This window comes from Seriola aureovittata, chromosome 3, assembly GCF_021018895.1.
Source record: "Seriola aureovittata isolate HTS-2021-v1 ecotype China chromosome 3, ASM2101889v1, whole genome shotgun sequence".
In the NCBI taxonomy this organism is placed as follows: Eukaryota; Metazoa; Chordata; class Actinopteri; order Carangiformes; family Carangidae; genus Seriola; species Seriola aureovittata.
This window is the reverse complement of record NC_079366.1, coordinates 16,116,404-16,138,580: the sequence shown is the minus strand read 5'-3', so window position 1 is coordinate 16,138,580 and position 22,177 is coordinate 16,116,404. Positions and strand designations below refer to the sequence as shown.

General features: G+C 41.6%; 1 protein-coding gene across 1 annotated transcript in view; it reads left to right on the top strand.

Annotated features, from left to right (window-relative positions):
- ptprdb (protein tyrosine phosphatase receptor type Db) overlaps positions 1 to 22,177 on the top strand; it is a 146,833-nt gene that overhangs the window by 99,750 nt on the left and 24,906 nt on the right. Inside the window, exons 9-25 of the mRNA XM_056371532.1 lie at positions 3,619 to 3,807; positions 9,344 to 9,454; positions 10,710 to 10,721; positions 11,246 to 11,515; positions 12,430 to 12,539; positions 13,121 to 13,318; positions 13,688 to 13,813; positions 13,974 to 14,121; positions 14,294 to 14,439; positions 14,687 to 14,831; positions 15,748 to 16,050; positions 17,273 to 17,466; positions 18,500 to 18,526; positions 19,248 to 19,365; positions 19,639 to 20,226; positions 20,634 to 20,728; positions 21,321 to 21,577. Of these exons, the coding sequence (XP_056227507.1) occupies positions 3,619 to 3,807; positions 9,344 to 9,454; positions 10,710 to 10,721; positions 11,246 to 11,515; positions 12,430 to 12,539; positions 13,121 to 13,318; positions 13,688 to 13,813; positions 13,974 to 14,121; positions 14,294 to 14,439; positions 14,687 to 14,831; positions 15,748 to 16,050; positions 17,273 to 17,466; positions 18,500 to 18,526; positions 19,248 to 19,365; positions 19,639 to 20,226; positions 20,634 to 20,728; positions 21,321 to 21,577 (3,037 nt within the window). The remainder of the gene's footprint in view (positions 1 to 3,618; positions 3,808 to 9,343; positions 9,455 to 10,709; positions 10,722 to 11,245; positions 11,516 to 12,429; positions 12,540 to 13,120; positions 13,319 to 13,687; positions 13,814 to 13,973; positions 14,122 to 14,293; positions 14,440 to 14,686; positions 14,832 to 15,747; positions 16,051 to 17,272; positions 17,467 to 18,499; positions 18,527 to 19,247; positions 19,366 to 19,638; positions 20,227 to 20,633; positions 20,729 to 21,320; positions 21,578 to 22,177) is intronic.

The following is a 22,177-nucleotide window of genomic DNA, read 5'->3' as shown; positions in this document are numbered from 1 at the left end:
TTTATGAGCTGTGAAATTATCTGGATCACTCACAGTGGAAACACTGAAGTGGGAGCACGTCCAAATGAAACAGTGGGATGTGTGGAAGGCTCCGTCAACGAGGGAGTGTAGGGTTACGCATCTGCTCTGACCTCAGGGGGTTCTTAACTGTTACTGTTCAGCGACACAGTCTCACACACACACACACACACACACACACACACACATGTGGGAGCAGCTTTGTCCCAAACACACTTTGGTGTTGCTTACACCTGTCCCCATGATGGATGGTGGAAGGCTAGTTATGTGCGTGTGTTTACTTGTGTGTGTCTGTGTGTGTGTGTGTGTGTGTGTGTGTGTGTGTGCATGCATGCATCATCCCATTCAATCAGCCCTCAAACGCTTTCACTTCTATCACTTCACACCTTGTCAGGTTTAAATTAAAAAAGCTTGTGTTTGTTGTTGTCTGCACAAGGGCGTGTGTGTGTGTGTGTGTGTGTGTGTGTGTGTGTATTCGTGCATCTGCAGATTGCATGTGCATTTCCTGTGCTTTTGGCTGTCTATGTTTTGCGTGCACACTTCTGCCCGCACATCACATGTGTGCAACTCTTCTCTGTGCACGTGTGAGCGGTTGTATGATGAGTAGCATTCTAACTGTGCGTCCTCAGTGCTCAGTTAGGTGTCCCACCCCAGGTAGATGAAATAGAATGCATTATTCCTGCCTATGAGGGCTCGGCTTTGAAGTAAGCGTTTGCATAATGAAAGCGGAGAGAATCAGGATTGTTATGCTGTATGGGTCCCTTGTGCTCGCCCTCTCTTTCCGTCTGTTTTTCTCTTGCTCTCTCCCTTTGTTTTCCTTTCTGTCTCCCTTTCTTTGTCTCAAACTATTCTATTCTACTGTGTTCTCTTCTACTCTTTCTCCTTTTTTGTTGCACTTTTGCCCTCCTTCGCCACTTGCCCACACAGACACACTCGTACACACGAACACCTTCTCATCTTGTTCTCTTGGTTTATCATGTCTGTGTTTCCATTTGTTGGGAGTTGTGATTGATTGAAACCGGAGCTGTTAAAAGGCCACACACGCGCTCGCGAAGCCAGTGTCTCACGACCCGTCGGCTATGGTTCGATGGGCTAGTACCAGAATTAGCATCTCCTTGGTGAGGTTCAGCGCTAGGATTTCCCGTTAATGAGGCTCTCTGTCGTTGAGAAGGATAAAGTCACAAGGGATTCTGGGTAAAAAAAAAAAAAAAAAAAGATGGGGGAAAAATTAAAATAGACTACATCACAAACACATGCAGGAACACATGCTCCTTGCTGGTCTGTCTTTTTTTAACCATGTCTATCTTCATCCACTTTTTTATGGATGAGTCATGAATCTGACATTTTACTTGCAGTTTCAAAGTGCAGCCTTGAACAAAGTTAAGAATTTGTTTCTTAAAAGCTGATTTACTCTGAACCTATTTGATTCCAAGAATGAATACAGTTATCTTTTCAGTTTCAGACTGAGTTCTGTCGCCTTTGATTCCCCCACCTCCTCGAAGCATTGTCCCCTCCCTTCTCTTAAGTCTCCCACTTGAGCTGAATGAAGTTGGCCCGCTGCCTTTGATTTCCTCTATCACAGTGGAATGACTCTTCATGTTTGATTTAATTGCCTCGGAGGTCTATGGTATCACATTTGATTTGCCATCCCAAAAGGGTGCGAGTCCCAGTGGATGTGTCTTTATTGGACACGTCTATTTGATTTTATGCAAGGGGTGAACTCCCAAAGAGGTGTGTGTGCCATAGACTCAGCTGGACAAAAAGTGTTGCTGAACTGCTTCTGATTCCCAGCAGAAAAGAGAGTATTTGATTTTCAATTGATTCTTATTCAAAGAGTGGTTGCCCAAAGCTTTAGTGAGGTAGTTTGTCAGATGGAATGAAATGTTACTTATTCTATTTGACCTCACTATTGGATTGTTCAAAAGTCTTGCCTCCAGGCTTAAGACTCATGCAAAACATATTTTGACTCTAAATTGAATCTAAATTTGGCTCTTGCATTTGACCAGCCAATTTCCCTCCAAACCTTTTCACACTGCAATAGTTTCTCTGGGAAGTTCAAAACCTGTTTGGTGTCAGTTCAGGGTTTATGTTATCTCTTACACTGAACACAGGCTATCCGCTTTAGTCGTGCGGTGCCTCAGATTCGCAGGTAAGAGAACTCAGCAGACAGGTTCATTTAAAGGGATAGTTTGTCATCTTAGCAAATACACTTATTCGCTTTCTTGCTGAGAGTTACTGAAGATGAGATGAGTGATACCACTCTCACATCTATACAATAAATATGAAGCTAAAGCCAGCTGGCTTAGCATAACAGAACACAGCAGCCTGGTTGGGCAGAGTGGAACAGAATCTGCCGAGCTGCACCTCAAAAGCTCACTAATTAACACCTTCATATCTCGGTTGTTTAATCCACACACAAACTAAGTGTAAAAATTTGTAAAAAGCAATCCACAGTTACAATAATGGAAAAATTATCTCCGCCAAGACTTTTACATTATGTTGCATTCATTGTAAAAAAAATATTCATTTACATGAACAGATATGAACTTTTATCACAGAGCAAAAAGTTTCAGTCTGATTGTAATGAACTTATGTGATTTTGTTTTGTCTGTTATATCAGTCACTCCATGTGGAGCCTAAGAAACTCACCATTTTATATCTACCTAATAAAATTTTTTTTAAAAGTAGGCAATCTGGCAACACTGACGACAGGAAGCATTAGTAGCTGGAAAACTGAGGAAAAATGATGTCAAGTTCATTTAAAACATGTCTGTAGCCATGACAAGGTGACATTATATAGGCCTACTATAATGTGAAATCTGAAAGGACATTTCTATGTACACGGCTTTGTGTGAAATTCCCCTCAGGGTGAAGCTGGACATTGTAATAGGAAGATATTATCCTCCTTTATCCTGTGTGAAAGGTAGTTCTTACTAATCCTCATACATGAGGATGTCCTACTGGCTTATGCACAGAAGTGACACTTATGCACAGTATGCCGGTGATTCCAAACCAAGGGCACTTGCACAACACAAGCTAGTTCTGCAGTTAGTGGGCGGTATGTAGGAAAAGAACTAGAAATAAACTTGCGGATATGATTAAAAATTGGTGGATTGTTGATCTTTATTATATCTATTATTCACAATAACCAGTAAACTAACAGCTATGACGTTGGGTGAACAGGACAGTGACGGTAGTGAGACCTGAGCACCACGTGCTGTGATGGAAATAATTTGCAAATGAGCAGAGAAGTCAAAATAAAAGGCATGATGGCTATAAATGTGTTAACATATTCAATTCCTGCCACTATAAGTGGTGCTAGTAGTAAATTCACTTAGAAAAAAAAGAACAAGCCTAAAAATCAACAATTCCAGTATAACTGTATCTTGTATGACAATTGTATCTACTTTTCTGCATTGAATATTTAGAGTTAAATAAGATTCACTTTAGATAGAATCCATTCAAATGGGCGTATTTGAAACATGGAGAGTCAGAGAGATGAAAGTGTGCTTTAGCTGTGGGAGTAGAACACAAAAAAAAAGGTTGTGAACCACTGCTCTGTGCTACCAAGCTGAAGATGTGTGTTTTTGATCTTTGCAGAGGACCAGCTGCCCTCGGGGTTCCCCACCATAGACATGGGTCCCCAGCTGAAAGTGGTGGAGCGTTCTCGGACCGCCACCATGCTCTGTGCTGCTAGCGGCAACCCTGACCCAGAAATTACCTGGTTCAAGGATTTCCTGCCGGTCAACACGTCCAATAACAATGGACGAATCAAGCAACTCCGCTCAGGTAACCAATTCTTTTGTCCCTCTGTTTTTTCCCTTTCCCTTCAATCCTGGATTTTATTTCTACCTTAAGGTTTCTTCCCTCCTACTTTGCTTTTATCCCTCTTACAATGTCCGCTCCTCCCTCTTTCTTTTCCAACCCGATATATTTTTTATTCCTCTGTTCCTTCCGAAGTTTTTGTTATTTTTGCCCTCGTTCACCCCTTTTCTTATTGCTGTTCCACACTCCTCCTGCCGTGGTTACTGGCTGTGTTTCTCAGCTGCCCCTCTCTGCTGCTGCTGTGCTATGATTTGACTGTGTATGGTTTCCAACCCCTCTAAACTCCTCAAGGCCTTTAAAAGTGAACTCCCATCTTTTCTCTGCAAACTCTCTGAGGTCTTCCTGTGCAAATCACCATCACGAACGGTTTAATTTTTCACTTACTAAAAACCGTATAAAATATTTGTAACGACACGCATCACTGCGCTCCATGTCTCTAGTCATATCTCAGCGAATTTCTCCACTGACAGAATATTGCAAGGTAAACCCAAGTGATGGTGGCATGTACTGAGGGAGTGGCCTCCCTAAGATAGCTCACTGCTGTGACTAAACAATCAAATAACCTTTGGTTTTTCTTCTTATTTCCTGGAAAGCGTGTCTTGCGTGGGTGTGAAATTAACTCACAGACATTGTATCCATGTTTTTTGAGGAAATACAGTGACAGAATTTGTTCAATTCAAAGATAGATAACTAAAAACACACACAGAATAGAATCTCTTCAAGTCAACCCACTCAATCCATTTCAGTCTGTTTTTCTATAGCCACAGTAGTGTGTCAAATCCCAACTTGTTGTAGCAAAGTCCCCTCCCCTCCTCAGTCCTTCTGCTTTCAGGGACCAACTCAAAACCCCAAACCTCCCTTTTCTTGTGATTGGACACCCTACTCTCTTCTTTACAGACAACAACCTCTTTGCTTCTGTCCCTGTTTTTTTTTGGTTAATTCTCTGGCTCAACCCTCAACAGCCTGCTCAGACTCCCTCTTTGACCTTTATTTTTACAGAAAGAAAAAAAAAATGAATTATGAGGATTAGAAAAATTGTTACAACTTAAAATGTCACATATTTTAGCCTTGTTTCTTCTGTGTAATGATTACAAAAAATGACTTTTACGATTCTTATAAGCACAAAGTTTTGTGTAAATAATCAATATCCATCGCTCTTTTTTGGAGTCTCAGTGCTTTTTCAAGGTGTTTCTACTAAGTCAACTCCTCTGTGTAACCAACGGTCCGATTGTAATGCCATGTCTATGCTGTTTCTTTTCTCTCTGTATCTTTTTAACCACAGAGTCCTTTGGTAAGTGCTTCTGTTCCAAGGCCCACACCCTCACTGTCCACTTTTCTATATACTGTTCACTAATGTTGCTACTGATGCTGCTGCTGCTCACCTTTGCAAATGTTGAGGTGTTATTAAAATGCATGGCATGCATTTTACTAACAGTCACACACAAAGATAATATGAGGCACAGATGCAAAGACACAGAAATACACATTCAACTCTGCAGACAACCATACATTGTTTTGGTTAAATGAATATACTGTAGATGCTACAAACAGGATGTAAACACACATGTGGACATGCATACAAACGTACAAACACTCTCTCTCACACACACACACACACACACACACACACACACACACACACACACGCATCTCTGTCACCCTTGAGGTAGTTGACCTCACCCTCACCTGTGCACCTGCAGCCTTTCCACACCCAAAGAACTGCAAATAACTTTATCCTCACACTCACCTATTTACTTTTCCACTCCTTCACTTATTCAATTATTCTGTCCCTCACTCACTCACCCATTCACTCACTCGGTCATTCACTCACCCACTTACTCTGTCCGCTCTGCTGTATAGAGTTACCAGTCAATAAGCCATCAGCTGTAGATGGCTGTCAGGTAGGCCTCTGGTGGAGCCACTGGGAGGAAAGCGATAGCTGCCAGGTTTCAGACTTGTAGACTTGTGGCCGTCCAGTGTAGTATGTGGACTCTATAGTAAACTCGGTCACTGTGTAGAAAATAGTGGTCTGCTGTGGACACGTGCAGCGTTTTTTACATGAGGGTGATAGAGCCAAACGAAAGTATGGTAGTTCAGAAAAATCCACTCTTCAATTCTTTTACACTGTTATATAAATCATTTTATGATATTTGGTAATTTTGCCATAAAGTGCTGTAATTTTAATTTCTTTGACAACATTCCCTTTGTCAGTGATTTTCTTCTTTTATTATAGAAAAGATACCTGGGATATACAGTGGTGTGTGACCACTATAGCTTAGATGTTTTCCTGTTAGTCAATGTTTCCGTTAGTCGATTAGTCAATGACAGAAAATTAGTTTGAGGCAATATTGATAGTTGATTGATCAATTAAATAATTTTTCAAACAATAATACCAAACAGTATGTGCTCCCAGCTCCTTCAATGTGAGAAATTGCTGCTTTTTCTCTCTTTTCTCTCTTTTGTTCCTTCATAGACTGTTGCACAAAACAAGCAATTTTGTTTGCAATTTGAAAAGGCATCATATTGGGCTCTGGGGAATTGTGATCAATTTTAACTACTCACTGACATATTATTGACAATATTATTTACAGAGAAAATAGCAGGCAGATCAAACAATAATGAAAATAAACGGAAAAACAGTAGATGAAATTGAGAGACAAAGTGTGGTTTACGTTTTCTATTAGCTACGATGTCATTTGCAAGTACCTCCGTCGTTTCAAGTGTTAATTGTAAAACATATAAATTTGTTTTGCAGCCTCAACACCAAACACAACAGTCTATTGTCTCGGTCCTCTTCCGCGATGAACCTCTCACAGTTTGTCTGCTGATGGTCGATTTAAGATATTGAGTCCACGAACACACCCTGGCTCTTTGATTCTGAGGGGCTGAGACATCGACTTGACATTTACTGCTGATGCTTTAGATTGTTGACAATTTCTTCGCTGTCACACTCGGTTGTGGCCCCGATGGAAGGATTCTGACTCGATGTCACATTGTCTACCTTTTGCCAGTTACACACCAGAAAAACAAACAAAAAAAGAGATACAAATACAGTTTAGGGAAAATAATAATAATTTAAAAAAAGCAAAAAAAAAAATGTTATGTTTATGTGTTGGAGGGTGGATTTTTCCTTCAGGAACATTTACACAAACAACAGTAATATGTGTTTAAATACTTTAATCGATACACTGTTCTACCAGTAGGATTAAACCTGGGTTTGACCTACATGGAGGACAAGAGCAGGTTAAGACTCAGGGCAGTTACGTCCACATCTTAGAGACCCAGCTGAGAGCAGTGCAGACACTACCACACTCCTACAGCCACATCTGCCCCCGCTGCAAGTCAATGAATTCAAATTAATAATCCATCTCCTTATAGCTCTGTCACTCTGTCTCTCTAGTATCTGTCTTTCTCTTCTCAGGCTTATTCTGTCTTTATTTATTCTGGCTTTTTCTTTTATGCCTCTTCTTCCTCTTCTTCTTCTTTCTCTCACTCTTTAAGGATCTATATATTGAGTCTTTCTCTCTAATTTGATTCTTCTTCTTTCAAAGTTACCCCCACCCCACCCCACACCCAAACTCCCCACAGCCCCCCAACCCCAACACCCGCCCCCCACCCCAAGTCCCTCCCTCCCGTATCCCCTTCCCCTTCTGTGGTACTAACATTTTCTTCTTCTTTTCCTTCTCTAATCTCGTGCATTCATTGCCCACTCAGGTGGCACGCCCATACGAGGTAAGACTGCTGGGAGGACCAACATGACACAGTGGCCCGATTCCTTTTCAACCCCTGGTTCCTGCTTGTCTTACAGATCTTAAAAAAACTAATAAAAACAAAGCAGCTCTGGATGGGTTCATCAATATGGGTTTTAGTCCAAAAGACTCAAGACTCTGCCACATTGGTCAGACCCATCCAGCTGCTTCAGATCTGCAGCAGGCGCAAGAGGGGGAATTGGAATTGAGCAAGCAATTCATGATACTATGACTTTTAATCACCTCCCCTCTTCTCGTCTTTCATCCTCTCTTCATCCTCTCATTTTTCCATCTCAGCCTCAACGTTCACTCTATAACACAGAAATCCATTGCTTCCTTCCTCGCCATATTGTGATCTCTCTTCTGTATTCACCAGTTTAACATCATTTAGCTTTTTACATATTCTTTGTTTCCAATATAAAGCATGATGAGTTTACAACCTGTTTTTTTTTTTTCTTTTTTTTTTAGTTGCTTAGTTTGAGGTAACAAAGCATACTGTCACTTTTACCTCTGTTTCTTTGCTTTTTAAAAAAAAAAATTTTATGACCTGATTTTCTTTTCTTTTTCTTTTTCTTTTTCTTTTCTTTTTCTTTTTCTTTTTCTTTTTTTTGGGGTCTTAACCTAAGCTTGGCCCAGCCTGTCTTTCTACCTTGTCTATATTTGCCCAATCAAACGCCCCACTTTTGTTTTCCCTCCCAGCTGTTATTCGCTCAGCCTGAAAAGTCCAGATGGTGAAGACTCAGACACACTTGCAGACATTAGTGTGTTCACACACACACACACACATAAACACACAAACCTGCGCACACACACACACACACATGCATTTCTTCATGGTTTTTTACCATTACTTTCTCTTTTCTCTCCCATTACCGATAAAAAGCCCCAAACAACCACTTTTTTGATAAAGTTTTTATGGGCGCTTTTTTGCCTTACCACACCATCTTTAAAAAACCTCTGGTTGACTTTTTTGACAGTTTTTCTATTTTCAGGGAGCGAGAAAGCATCGGTCCCTTCCCAAGGCTTTGCGTATGTCGTTCCTTTTTGTTTTTTTATCTGTTGGCCTTGATGGAGGTCGCTTGATGTCTTTACCTCCTTATTGGGTGTGTTTTAAAATGACATCACACTCCTGATCCCATTGGTGGATCCGAAAGGGTTGGGGGTGCCTTATTGCCATGGCAATATCTTTGTCAAATTTTATCATGAAAACTGAAACATGATTTGCTCCCTAATATAACTGCATCTCAATTTTCAGCAAAGAATTTTCTAAACGCTGTATTTGTGACTGGATTTCTCCACATTTTGGCTGCTTGGTTTATTTGTTTCTGCCTTGCATGAAGACTACATTCTCCGTTTTTGTAGGTTTTGTGTCAGTGCTTTTTTTTTCTTTCTTTATTTATTTTTTATTTTTGTTGTCTTCCCATTTCTAAATCAGGAGGCCGACCCCTGTTTTAGGCAGAGTCTTGCTGACAGTGGTAGAAACTTGCTAATGTCTCCCTATAGACTTGGCTCCTTTTTTAGCCCCTTGTTCTTCATACAGAGTTCAGCCTGTTTTTGCTGAAAACTCAGTCTCATTTACCCTTTCTACAGTTTTTACCATTTGTATGTTGATGTATTTATGGACTATACCCAGTTATCTGATGTCGTCCAGTTTTGTGTGATTGCTCTCTCTTCCTCTCTATCTTTCTGTGTGATTCTCTCTCTCCCTTCTCTACCTTCTACTCTTCCTCTCCTTCCCTCCATCCATCCAGGTGCCCTCCAGATAGAGATGAGTGAGGAGTCAGACCAGGGGAAGTATGAGTGTGTTGCCACCAACAGCGATGGGACACGCTATTCCACCCCAGCTAACCTCTATGTCAGAGGTAAGAGAGGGATAACAGCCAGCCACCAGCCAGTGCAATTAGAGCACTTAGGTGTAAGGATTACATTGATAATGAATGTGCAGTTTAGGACATCTTTTCATAGAAGATATTCATACTTCTTTTTTTTTCTTTTTTTTTTTTTTACATAGACACCTTCTGTTAGGAATGTGCTTTTATCATATTAATGTGATGTGATGCTATTAAACTTTCCATGTTTTACAATTCTTTATCTGTAGAGTCATAAAACAGGATGGTTTTTAAATGAGAGCTCCTCCACGTCAAGTTAAGGCAGGGCTGAATGTTTCACTCAGGCTATTAATCTCTCTGCCCTCCCTTCTTAGCCTTTAGACCTCAGAGAAAAACCAAATCATTGTCTGGTTAAGACTTGTGTTTCTCCCCAAATCTGACAGGCATCTCACTTCCTCAGGCACTGTTTCCTTCAACACACACACACGCACACACACACATACACATACAAACACGCACGCACACACATACACACACACACACACACACACACTCATACCCACCAAATGTTTGCATCTTAGAGACATTTTTATTCCCGGGGCCTTTTGCTCTGTTGTCTGCCCCCAACTCCCCCCACCGCCACCATCCCAACCCAAAAAAGAAAAAAGGAAAAAGGAAAAGAAAAAAGCTTTAAACAGCGTAGCATGCTTTTCTGACTCCAACATCACTCCCAGGGATAAGAAATAAACACACACACGACTGGGTGCACACACAAAAACACACACATCTATGTCATACGCAAAAAATATATAAATATATATATATATATATATATATATATATAAATACGCGCGCACACTCACACAGACACACACAAACAGCGCAGAGTCAGTGATGTGCGTCTAACAGTGCTTGCAGGGCCAGTAAAATCTTGCGGTGCTGCTCAGTGAGTGTTTGACAGGCGGTCTATGGAGACAGCCGCCAGTGGAAGGCTTTCACCAACACACTGGCCATTTATGGCCTCTCTTTCCTCCCCTCATTTCTCTCTCTCTCTCTCTCTCTCTCTCTCTCTCTCTCTCTCTCTCTCTCTCTCTCTCTCTCTCTCTGTCTCTCTTCCCTTTTCTCTTTGGCTTTCCACTCTGTCTGTTGCCACCTTGCCATGCCCCTTTGTCTAACTTGTTTTCTCTCTCTGTCTCCTGTCTCTTCTCTGATATTTTCCGTTTTCCCCTCCTCCTCCTCTTCATCTTCCTCCTCCTCCCGCCGCGCTCTGTCCTACCTCCCTCTGCAGAGCTGCGAGAAGGTTGGTATTGTAACGACTGTGTGGCTCTTTTGAGTCTCTCCTGAGTTTTGCTTTTCTTCCATTAAACTGCCATTTGTGTTTGTGTGTCTCGGCTGTTTAAACCTGCCTGTACAGTTTACTCCTTTGAGATGTACTGTACTGTGCATTCTTCTCCTCTCTTTTTTCCCTGTGAGTGCATGTGTGTTTGCTGTGAGTTTTTGGGTTTTTTTTTTTTTTCATGGGCATCTTTTGTGTTTCAGTTCATAAAATATTTATTGAAGCACACCTAAAAACACCATGAATAAAACATTTTGATATCACATGCGCCATAGTGGTGATGTATCAGACTGTCTGAATGCTTGCAGTCTTCTTTGAATGCCATAAAACTTCATCTCAGAGCACATGGCACTACAAAAAGATAATCATCCTCCAGCGTTTAGACCCTGATTGTTATCCACTGTACTGCACTCTGCTGAACAACACTGTCATGAATTTCTAATCATGTCCTCCTTCTGCCTTCCTGCTTTCATTGCCATCTGGTCCAGTGCGTCGTGTCCCCCCTCGCTTCTCCATCCCCCCAGCGGACAGCGAGATCATGCCAGGGGGGAACGTCAACATCACCTGTGTAGCAGTGGGCTCGCCCATGCCCTACGTGAAGTGGATGCTGGGAGCAGAGGACCTGACGCCCGAGGATGACATGCCCATCGGCCGCAACGTCCTGGAACTGACGGACGTACGACAGTCCAACAATTACACGTGCGTCGCCATGTCGACGTTAGGCGTGATTGAGGCGGTGGCACAGATTATTGTGAAAGGTGGGTACATCACCATGTATGTGAGGAGAGGAGAGTGAAGTGATGGTTTGACCTTGCCTCGAGTGAGACTTTGGTTATGACTTAATTCAAAAGAGCAAAGTGTTTTTAAGGAGACAATACCACAGTGCATTCTCTCTGTGTATGAGCACTTGATGTGTTGTGCAATTGAAGAAACACTTCCATTATAAAAGACACAAAAAGTCAAGACAAGTCAAGTAATTCTCTTTCCTGAGTGCTTTATACATATATATATATATATATATATATATATATATATATATATATATATATATATACAGAATATATGAATAAACAAAGTAAATAATTTGTCACTAAAGTGAGAAATAAAAAGAGGAAATCAGGAAAATTCTCTTTGTTACAATAAAGAAGAAAGACCTCTTCTAACTAAGGGAAAGGACAAAGTTTTGCTGTTTGTGTTTGGGGAAATTTTGATATTAAATTAATATTGTAGGAATTCTACAAGAAAATGGTCTTCTCGTCTCCACTTTTCATGTTTCGGATGCTGGCCACAGACTCATTTTTCTCTGACTGCTGTTTTCTATGATGACCCATTTCGATGTTATCACCAAGCTTGTATTTAGTTTGTCAGTATACACGGTTTTTAATTTGGATTACATATGTGGTGAGTTAAAACTCCCTTTGAAGTGATAGATAACAAGTGTCTGAACTGACAGGATTTGTTTTGTCCATTCATCAAACTAATTTAGTTCATAATTGTTTTTCTAATTGTTGTGTAGCGATTACGGTCATGGCATCATTCTGATTCTGAGCTCGTGTCATCATTAAATTGTTTCCAACTTTTTCAGTCAGTACAAGTTTAAAGCTCCATAATTTGACTGTTTTTTTCATTTTCTTGTGCATGAAATTTCTCTCTCTCTCTTTTTCCCTGTTAGCTCTGCCAAAGGCTCCTGGCACCCCTGTGGTGACGGAGAGAACTGCAACAAGCATCACACTCACCTGGGACTCTGGCAACCCTGAACCCGTCTCCTACTATATCATACAGGTGTGTGACAGACACACAAGCACACACACATTTCGCTCTTACCCATGCACTACCCACCGCACAGGACTGCTGCTTGTGCACACAGGTTTCTGAGACACAAAACTTCCAAGGACCAGAGCTGCACTAGATTTTTATAGGAACATAAACTGTTATTAACGGCCTAAATCACTAAGTAGGGCTGCAAAAGAAAAGAGCCCCTTGTCTCTCCTGATAGTAATAAAATTGCCAAATAGCTCATATGAAATTCATGTGTCTTGTGAGTACTCTGTGCCCACACAGTGTAATGAAATGAAGTGTAAGAATGAAACACAAACTGCTTAAACAGCAGTGACTGAATTCTTGATTCACAAAAATCAACCCACATTAAATATGTGGTAACTCTTATTTTGTGCATGTTTTGGCATTAATCCCGGTTCATAGAAAAGAGCATGCTGTTACAGTAATACACAGACCGTTACACCACTAAACTATAATATTGGTGTAACTGCCTGTGTATTACTGTAATGTATATAGATAGAGCTATACGTAGAGCTTCCTCTGTACAGAGATGGATAATCTTCTCTTCCTCTCTTCCTCTCCAGCACCGTGCCAAAGGCTCAGAGGACCCATATAAAGAGATTGATGGCATTGCCACGACCCGCTACAGCGTGGGTGGCCTCAGCCCTTACTCCCACTACGACTTTCGGGTGGCAGCAGTTAACACCATTGGCCAGGGCCCATCCAGCGAGGTGGTGGAGGCTCGCACAGCCGAGCAGGCCCCCTCCTCGCCTCCACGACAGGTCTGCATGAGACCTTGAATTTAACAAAGCTGAAGTTTTCACAGTATAGTAATAAACATGTGGTTTTAAAAGATAAAAAACAAGTTGCCTTTATTTTTCAGCGCCTATTTCAATCTGTTATATTCTTTTCTCTTACAAGAACTTTATCTCAAACTTGGCTGTTATACAATATAATTAGTTGCCTGCTATTTTGAGGGACAATGTAGAGTATTACATGAATCCTGATTTCAGAATGTGATTTTCAGATGTTAACGCCTCAAGTAACTTTCAGTTCTCAAAAAACCTCAACAAAACTTTCTCCAGTAAAAATACAGTGTACATTTTACCCAAGCGCAGTGTTGCTGAAGTTCTTTTCTGTTTACCCTGCAGGTCAGAGGTCGTATGCTGAGCACAACAACAGCAATCATCCACTGGGATGAACCAGAGGAACCTAACGGACAGGTGGTCGGTTACAGAGTGTACTACACCTTAGACAACACGCTGCCAGTCAACCAGGTGTGCACCTGTGTGTGCATGGATTTGTCTAACTTTGCTGTCACTTTTTATTAACCACAGCTGACTGATAACTTGTGTTGTCTGCATGTATCTAATACACGAGTGTGTATCTGTGTCGACTTGCATTCATTCATTGCCCTGTGTGTCTGTTATTGTGCAGTGGGAGAAGCAGATGGTGCGCAGCGCCAACTTCATCACCATCCAGGGTCTGACTCCTAACAAGACTTATTACATCAGAGTGCTGGCCTTCACCTCTGTCGGAGACGGGCCCCTGTCCCAGGACCTGCAGATTATAGCCAAAACTGGAGGTAAGAGATGAATGTCAGGTTTTGTGTGTGTGCACATAAAGTACTAGACAGATATGCCATGCAACACTGAAAATGTGTGCACTCATCATCATCATCATCATCATCATCATCATCATCATCATCATACAACCAAATGGAAATTTGCTAATCCTGGTTTTCAATAACTCTGCAGTACCATCCCAACCATCAGAATTTAAGGGTGAGGCCAAGTCTGAGACCAGTATCCTGTTGTCCTGGGTGGCCCCACCCCAGGGTGGCCCAGACAACCAGATCACAGGATATGAACTGGTCTACCGACGAGTTGACGACACAGAGGAGGTAAGGCTGAAGAGAGGGACTTCATCCTTCACTTTGGATTTGTAGCTGAGAGCACGTTTTAGTTATGATACCAGATTAAAGGGCGGATGTTTGACTGGATGGATGGTTGAGCAGACAGAAGATTAATTGATGTCGATATTAAAAGGGAACTGAAAAGTCCATGCTGTTCTTTTTAACACCCTGTAGTTAATAAGTGGTACAACCTTTTTCTTCTGCTTTTCTTTCTCACAATCCGATGTCCCTTCAGAAGAAAATGAGCTTTGAGCCAACCACCTCCTACCTGCTGAAGAACTTGAAGCCTTTCTCCACCTACACCTTCCAGCTGGCTGCAAGGAGCAAACATGGAATCGGAGCGTATACCAATGAAGTGTCCATCGACACGCCACAGACGCGTAGGTCTAACAACACACACTACTGTGTGTGAGTGTGCGTGTGTGTGTGTGTGTGTGTGTGTGTGTGTGTGTGCGCCTGCGTGCGTGCGTGTGTGTGCGTCCAAGTGTGTGTTTTTGACAATGCAAAAATGACAATTGAGACAAAAACTGAACCACATACTGTATTTATGTAATGCAAGATCTTACCATCATAAATTTGCATTGTTGCTTTTTTGCATTGTCACAAAATGGGGCAACCGTGAGTCCAGACTTTAACTGACCTCAGATTTGATATTTCAACAAATATAGCGCCAGATAACTTACTTATGGTTTCCAGAACTTAACCTCAGTGAAGGTTTTTCAGCAAATACGTTACTGAGCAAATAATTATGACTGATAGCAAATACTTCATTTGTTGGCCATCAACCTGAGGTCTGTAAGAGATTCAGTGCAAACAAGGTAAGAAGCCAGAGGTTTGTAGATAGAGATGATGAGAACTCCATCATGGATCATGCACAGAGGCTTGGGTAGGCTGTAAGGACAAGTAAGTTATGGGAAGGTATGTTTGTGTGTTAAAGGTCTAGTCAGTGTTTTTGTGTTGCATCTCTTTTAAGTCATTCACTCGTTTTCATTAATCAAGCATTTCTACCAAAAGCAGAAGTTGACACCCATCATTCAGTATCTTTGTTCAGCCATCTTGCTTTCTAGTCACAGGGTCATTTTTCGTACGAGCTTCAGTTCTCCAGTGTTTTGTTTTCATTTTATGTTTCTTTGTCTTTTGTTCTCTGTCTCTCGTCTGCTCAATTTCATCCCCATTCCTCAATGGCAAACCTCACTCCCTCACCCCTCCACCCACCAATAACAACTTGCACACACAACCAAATAACATTTACCCAAACAACCCCCGACTGTGCTTCCTCAAAAACTGGCCAATCAGTTCCTTCAGCACCTCCCCAGGACATCACATGCACCAGTCCCAGTTCTACCAGCATCCTGGTAAGTTGGGGTCCGCCTCCTCTGGAGTTTCAGAATGGCATCATTACGGGATACTCCATCCAGTACTCCACCACAGAGGGCAACAAAACGTCTAAAAGAATTGATGGAATTCCTCCGGAAAGTTCTCCCTATCTCCTGGAAAACCTGGAGAAATGGACTGAGTATGGCATAACGGTACGAGCGCAGACGGAAGCTGGGGATGGACCAGAAAGTTTACAGCTGCTTATCCGCACCGAGGAGGACGGTATGTTCCAAAACAAATCCCATGCCTGTCTTAGGATGGTCCGCCCCACTAACAATGGTTACCTCTAACTCACTTAACATAGCACTAATGAGCTCAAAGCAACCTAAACTAACAGCAAGCTTCTTCCACCTGCCAGTTAAGGCATTTTGTCTATTCTTGAGCTGCAGTCTAAACGGATGATGCATTTAAGAACTATTGTCAGACCCTCCAGTTTGGAAAACCTCTCCTTTATTCCTTCATAACTGGCAGAAGCCTCCAACATCCGGAAATCTCCTCCTGCTACTCCCTCACCGCTGCTTTCTCTTGCAACCCTTTTTTCTCCAGCAGCCGTTTTTACCCTCTTTTTTTTTTTTACCAGCCTCTTTTATCCACACTTTCCCTTTTCTTCTAAATCCCCTGTTTTTTTGGGAAAAGGTGTGGTTGGGATTTCCCTGTCTTAGGATAACAATACTCCCCACTAACAATACCAAAACAAGCCCTTTGGCTAGAGCTGTACCTTGGCCTTTCCTCACCTTGGCTTTTCTTACTGACCTTCTGTCCTTCCAACTCATCTCCAGTTCCTTCACAACTATTTGAATATCTTTCAGCTAACTTTTAATCGATCTATTTTATTGTGCCTAGAGCAATTTGTAATATTCTCAGTGATACTTTTTGATATTCATGCTCATTCTCCTCATCTCTGCAATAAGGAATTTTTCTGACTCCAGCTTTCTTTAGAGTGCTTATGCGTGGGTCAGTCAGATAGCAAGAGGTGGCTGAAGTTTTTTTTTTCTCTCAGTGTTTTTTTTTTTTTCTTCTTCTTCTTTTTGTGAGAAGTGTAGTTCTTGGCAGCACGAGAGAGGTTTTTCTTGATAACAGTATTTTCTCTTTGACTGCCTGCCACTGTTAATCTGCCCCTGGCAACAAATCCTTTTCTATCTGCCATTCTTATCTTTCTCTACATTTGCTTCTTATCCTCCACTGCTTTTTTCCTCCATGTTTTTCCTCAAGCACTCTCATTTTTTACTATTTTGAATTTTTTCCAAGACATCAGAGCAGTTTTAGACTTTTTGGAGGGTTGTATTTTTAAATTTTTTTAGCTTTTGAGTATTTTTTTTATCTGCCCCTAAAAATCTATTTTTCATTAGAACAAAAAACTTCACTAAACTGAAAGGCCTTTACTTGAGAGGTTTGAGTGCCCATCATCTGTGACTCTTGACCTCTTCCCAAAATGCATTTTTAGTTCCAAGTGGTCCTCCGCGAGGGGTGGAGGCAGAGACTGTGAACGCCTCGGCCATTAGGGTGAAATGGCGAGCACCAGCGCCCGAACGGCAGCACGGTCAGATCAGAGGCTACCAAGTCCACTATGTGAGGATGAACTACGGCGAGCCTCAGGGTCAGCCCTTCATCAAGGACATCCTCATAGAGGACTCGCAGGTAACACTAACATATACTCTCTAACACCTTATATAAAAAAATTAACTGTGTCAGGGACTGTTTAGTAATTCCTAATAAAACCCAAAGCCATATTCTATATGTGCATCTCTTTTATTGTACAGTAATGTTTATTTTGAATTGCGTGAGTTTGTCCCAACTCATGGGCTTACATGGATATGTTTCTCAGATGAGAGAGCCAGCATGTGGCCATCTGGTTATTACTATAGATAAGATAAACATTTTGCCCTGATTTCTTTTTCTTATTCTTTGTCTGTACAATTGCACAATACACAGTGCAGCAATCTGTTGCAGCAATCTGTCACTGCTTCCATATCAACTTCTTCTATGACTCACAGGATGATGCTAAAAATAATAAGAGATGACAAATGATCAAAAACAAATAAATGAACTGAGCAGAAACCTTCTTTAAGTTTGTTTGTAAGTTTGTAAAGGATTATTTCAATAGGCTGCCGCTTGCACATCTGTCCATTAGCTACAGCTGTCAGGTTGTTAGCTTAGATTAGCATAAAGACTGGAAACAGCTAGCCTAATGTTGCCCAAGGGTTAAAAAAAATCAGCTTGCTAATTAACACATAATGTCTCATTTGTTTACTCAGAAGTTTTTAAACTTCTGTTTTGGTAGCTGCAGATTCTGTTTCTGGTCTTGCTAACCAGCTAACCAGCTGCTGGCTGTAGCTTCACTAGTGAACAAATGACTGTGAGATTAATCTTCTCATGTAATTTTTGGCAAGAAAGTGATTAAGCATATTTCCCAAAATGTAGAACTATTCCTTTAAAATAAAAGATTCTGGCCTGGTCAGGTCAAACAGGCTTAAAATTTCTGTCCAGTGTAGATAATGGACCTATATCTGTTTATACCTGCACAATAACTGACAGTTCTATTGCAGATAAAGATGCATCTGACCTAACTGTAGAAAAGACACAAATTAAGTCTTTTAGATTTTATCCCAAATATTAAGAATTGTGTGTTTCTCTCCTTTTTCTCTTTTCCCTATGCTGCACCATTGTTCAGTGGGAATATGATGACTCAACTGAATATGTGAGTAAACCTTTATTTAAGGAAATTATTTAATATTATTATTGTTAATAATAATATTAATAACAAAGCATGGAGAGTAGATGAGTCATATTTTAAAAGATTACAGCTTTGAAATCTCCAAAACAACAAGAAGAAGGGCTTAAAACCAAGAAAACCTATTTTTTCCAGAACATTTAACATGGGACCCTGGGAAAACACATAGATAACACATAGTAATTTGTGGATATTGCCAAAATATTGTGATTATTTATGTTCACTACAGGCCAAGAAATGCAGAAAATATTGTGTTTAGTGTTCAGATGGAGACAAATCTAAATTAATTTTGAGTCTTAAGTTATGTTTTGTGTAAAGAATGGCCCATATTTTGAGCTCTGTTGAGATTGTTTGATGTGGTTGTCTTGAATTCTGAGTTTTGGTGAGCTGATCACAAACCAAATCTCCAGTACATTTCCCATAAGCACCTGCCAGGTGAGCAATGAAAGAAAGAAAAATGACTTCAAAATGTAATTCCTGGCCTGAGAAAAGAGCTGAACAACCGTCTGTACTGGGACACCATCAGAGAAAAGCACAGAACTGTAGCTTTTTTTTGTCGGAGGGTGCACCTTTTTGACTGGATTTGACCTAGACTTTTTTTTATTAAATTGAAGTCCTGGTCATTGTCCCGAGGGCACACAAAAGTAGTTGCCTTTTACTGCTGACACTGCTTTTTTTTGTCCTGCAGGAGGTCATTCTTGGGGACCTGAAGGCAGACACTTCCTACTCTGTATCAGTGGGGGCTTACACTGCCAAAGGCGATGGTGCTCGCAGTAAACCTGTTGCAGTCTGCACTGCCCTGCCACGTAAGTGTGTCCACACAAAATCTTACACAAACATACTGAAAGACATAGAGCTACAAAAGCACATGCAAACACATATCTTTGAGACAGTGGTCTCCATTAAATCACTGGATTGGTTTGTCTCACTCTGTCAAACCTTGCTGTGCCAGTAAGAAGCCAGTGATGCCATATTAACCAAATTTTGCTTGAGGTTATAAATAATGTGCTTTGCAATTATCCTCTAGTTATCAAAACATCACTCTCTCTCTTTGCTGCCCTCCCTGTTTCTCTCTCTAGTGCCTGAGAAGCCCAAACTGATGGTGAGTGCCACTGATTCAGGTACTGCCGTGCTTCAGTGGTATCCAGCGCCAAACCCACCCACCCCGCTCCTTGGGTACCGCCTCACTTTTGGCCGCATCGACGTCCTTCCCTTTACGGTGGTGGAGTTCCCAAGCAAGGAGAACCGCTACACCGCCCAGGACATCCACAAGGGAGCTAACTATGTGTTCAGACTCTCTGCCCGGAACAAAATGGGCTACGGAGAGGAGGCGGTAAAGGAGGTGACTACTTCAGAGGATGCCCCCAGTGGATATCCAGAAAATATCATCTCTGAGGAGGCTTCTGCCACCTCCCTCCGGCTGGCCTGGAAATCAGTCCCTCTTATTGAGCAAAATGGAAAAATTGCAAAGTACTCAGTGCTGTACAAGGATATAAACAGTCGAGGGAACGCCTCAGAAGTTATGGTGCCCGCTCCAGGGTCAAGTGTGTTGTTGGAGGGTCTGAGTGCCGATACTGTGTATGATGTCAGGGTGTGCGCGTTCACAGCTGTCGGCCCTGGGCCGTACAGCCCCAGTGTCCAGTTTAGGACGCAGCGGCTGGACGAAGGTAGGACTAACTCAATTTCTAACAACCCATCTTCATTGCTCAGGATGCAAGACGCGCTTCCTAACAGCACAACTGTGCATATATTGTCCCACATGCACACGCACACTCACACAACATCTGATGACAACATCCTACGTGTCCTTTTTCGTTGTCTTGTCACTGTAGTCTTAGACCCAACGTCCTTTCCCAAATCAAGGTAAGAGTCTTGGGTTTTGGGCAAGTGTCCCTGTCCAGTCACAGTCACTGTGTGTTGAACAGAGCAGATAGTTAGCTTGAGACTGGTACTAGAGAATGATACACAGGTAAGGCCATTATGTTTGGTTCAGGAGAGAGATTAAATGAGACTGTGGAGTCAAATTCATGTTATTTCTTTCTTTCTTTTATTTTTCTCCTCTTCTGTATCTTAGTTTTTGCCACCAACTTCAGAGTAAAAGCAGCCATGAAGAACTCGGTTCTGCTGTCCTGGGAGATCCGAGACAAGAACCCTGCCCAACCCTTCACAGTAAGTACATTCGCACTCTACCATTTAAATATAGTTAAATGAAAAATTGAATTCAACAGCCAGTTCTCAAATAGTTTACAAACAAATACAGCGAGGTCAGAAATAAAGGCTAAAGGATATGGGGGTGTGGGGATGTGAAATTAAATGTTCTACAATGGTTCACATGCTGATTTGAAAATAATGGATTATATTATTGCCTACTGTTTTGCCCAATTTTCTTGGTGTTAAGCTGCTTGTTGATGAAACTCAACTCCTCTTGTCTGGTAGCTGATAAAGCCTGCAGGGAAATAAATGGATTATGCTCTTTGAGCTGCTGGAAGGTTTTTAATGTAAAATAAATAGAGGATGTGTTTGGTTTGCATTAACACCGAACAGAACCAAAAGCAAACTGGGGAGGCTTTGTGCTAAAGTATAATCAGATATACAACAGGGAAAGTGAAGTAAAGGACAGTCTTTAATAATAGCTCAAATAAATGTCTGGTTCTCTCTACTCAGGTGAATAAAAGTATCCTTTACTTTATGTTTGCAGTATCATTTTAGCCTATGCAGCATTAAATATAACTCTCAATGATGTGACCCACCCCATGTGCAGATCCTATATGGAAAAGGCCAGTCTGTTGAAGTGGACGGCAAGCAAACTCAGAAGCTGATCACTGGCTTGGAGCCGGACACTCAGTACTCCTTTCTGCTCACCAACCGAGCCAACAGCGCCGGGGGCCTGCAGCACCGCGTCACTGCCACCACGGCCCCAGACATCCTGAAGACCAAACCTACCGTGGTGGGAAAAACCAACGCAGACGGCATGGTGACTGTGCAGCTACCAACTGTGCAGACCACAGCTAAAGTCAGGTAGAGATGGAAGACAGAGTGAGGGATGTTTGCCAGCGTTGTTAAACAACTGGTTTAGTTTAATGAACAGGTGCGAGTGTTGTGATAAATGCAGAATTGGCTCCAGTCAGGTTGTTGTGAAATGAGTTGTTCTGTAGAGCGTGAGAGGTAATTTCACTATTTCCTCCCGTTGCTGCTTTTCATTTATTGGTCTATCAGGAGGGATTTCTCTGCGTTGGCAGCAAAGCAATAGTCTGAGAACTCCCACAACAGGCCAAATGAAAGCACAAAGCTGATAATCTTATCTGTTTTTTTTTTTGTAACCAAGAACAAATATAGACACTAAGAGGAGGCACACCTTCCTATTCATCCTTCAAGCACAGCCAGAATCACTCCACATGCTACTCACATGTGCTCAGAGCCATTTTCCTGTGATTTGTATCTGTCACCTCAGGCGTGTTTTAGAGTGTTTCAGAGTCCCAAACAGCATTTTTCTCCTTTAGACTCAGTCTTTCCCAGGTTAGTGGCTTTAGTAACACAAACTGTAATTTTTTTCTTATTTGATTAGATTTTTGGACCAACAAATCTCTCCTCTCTTAATGCAAAATTTTCAGATTTCAG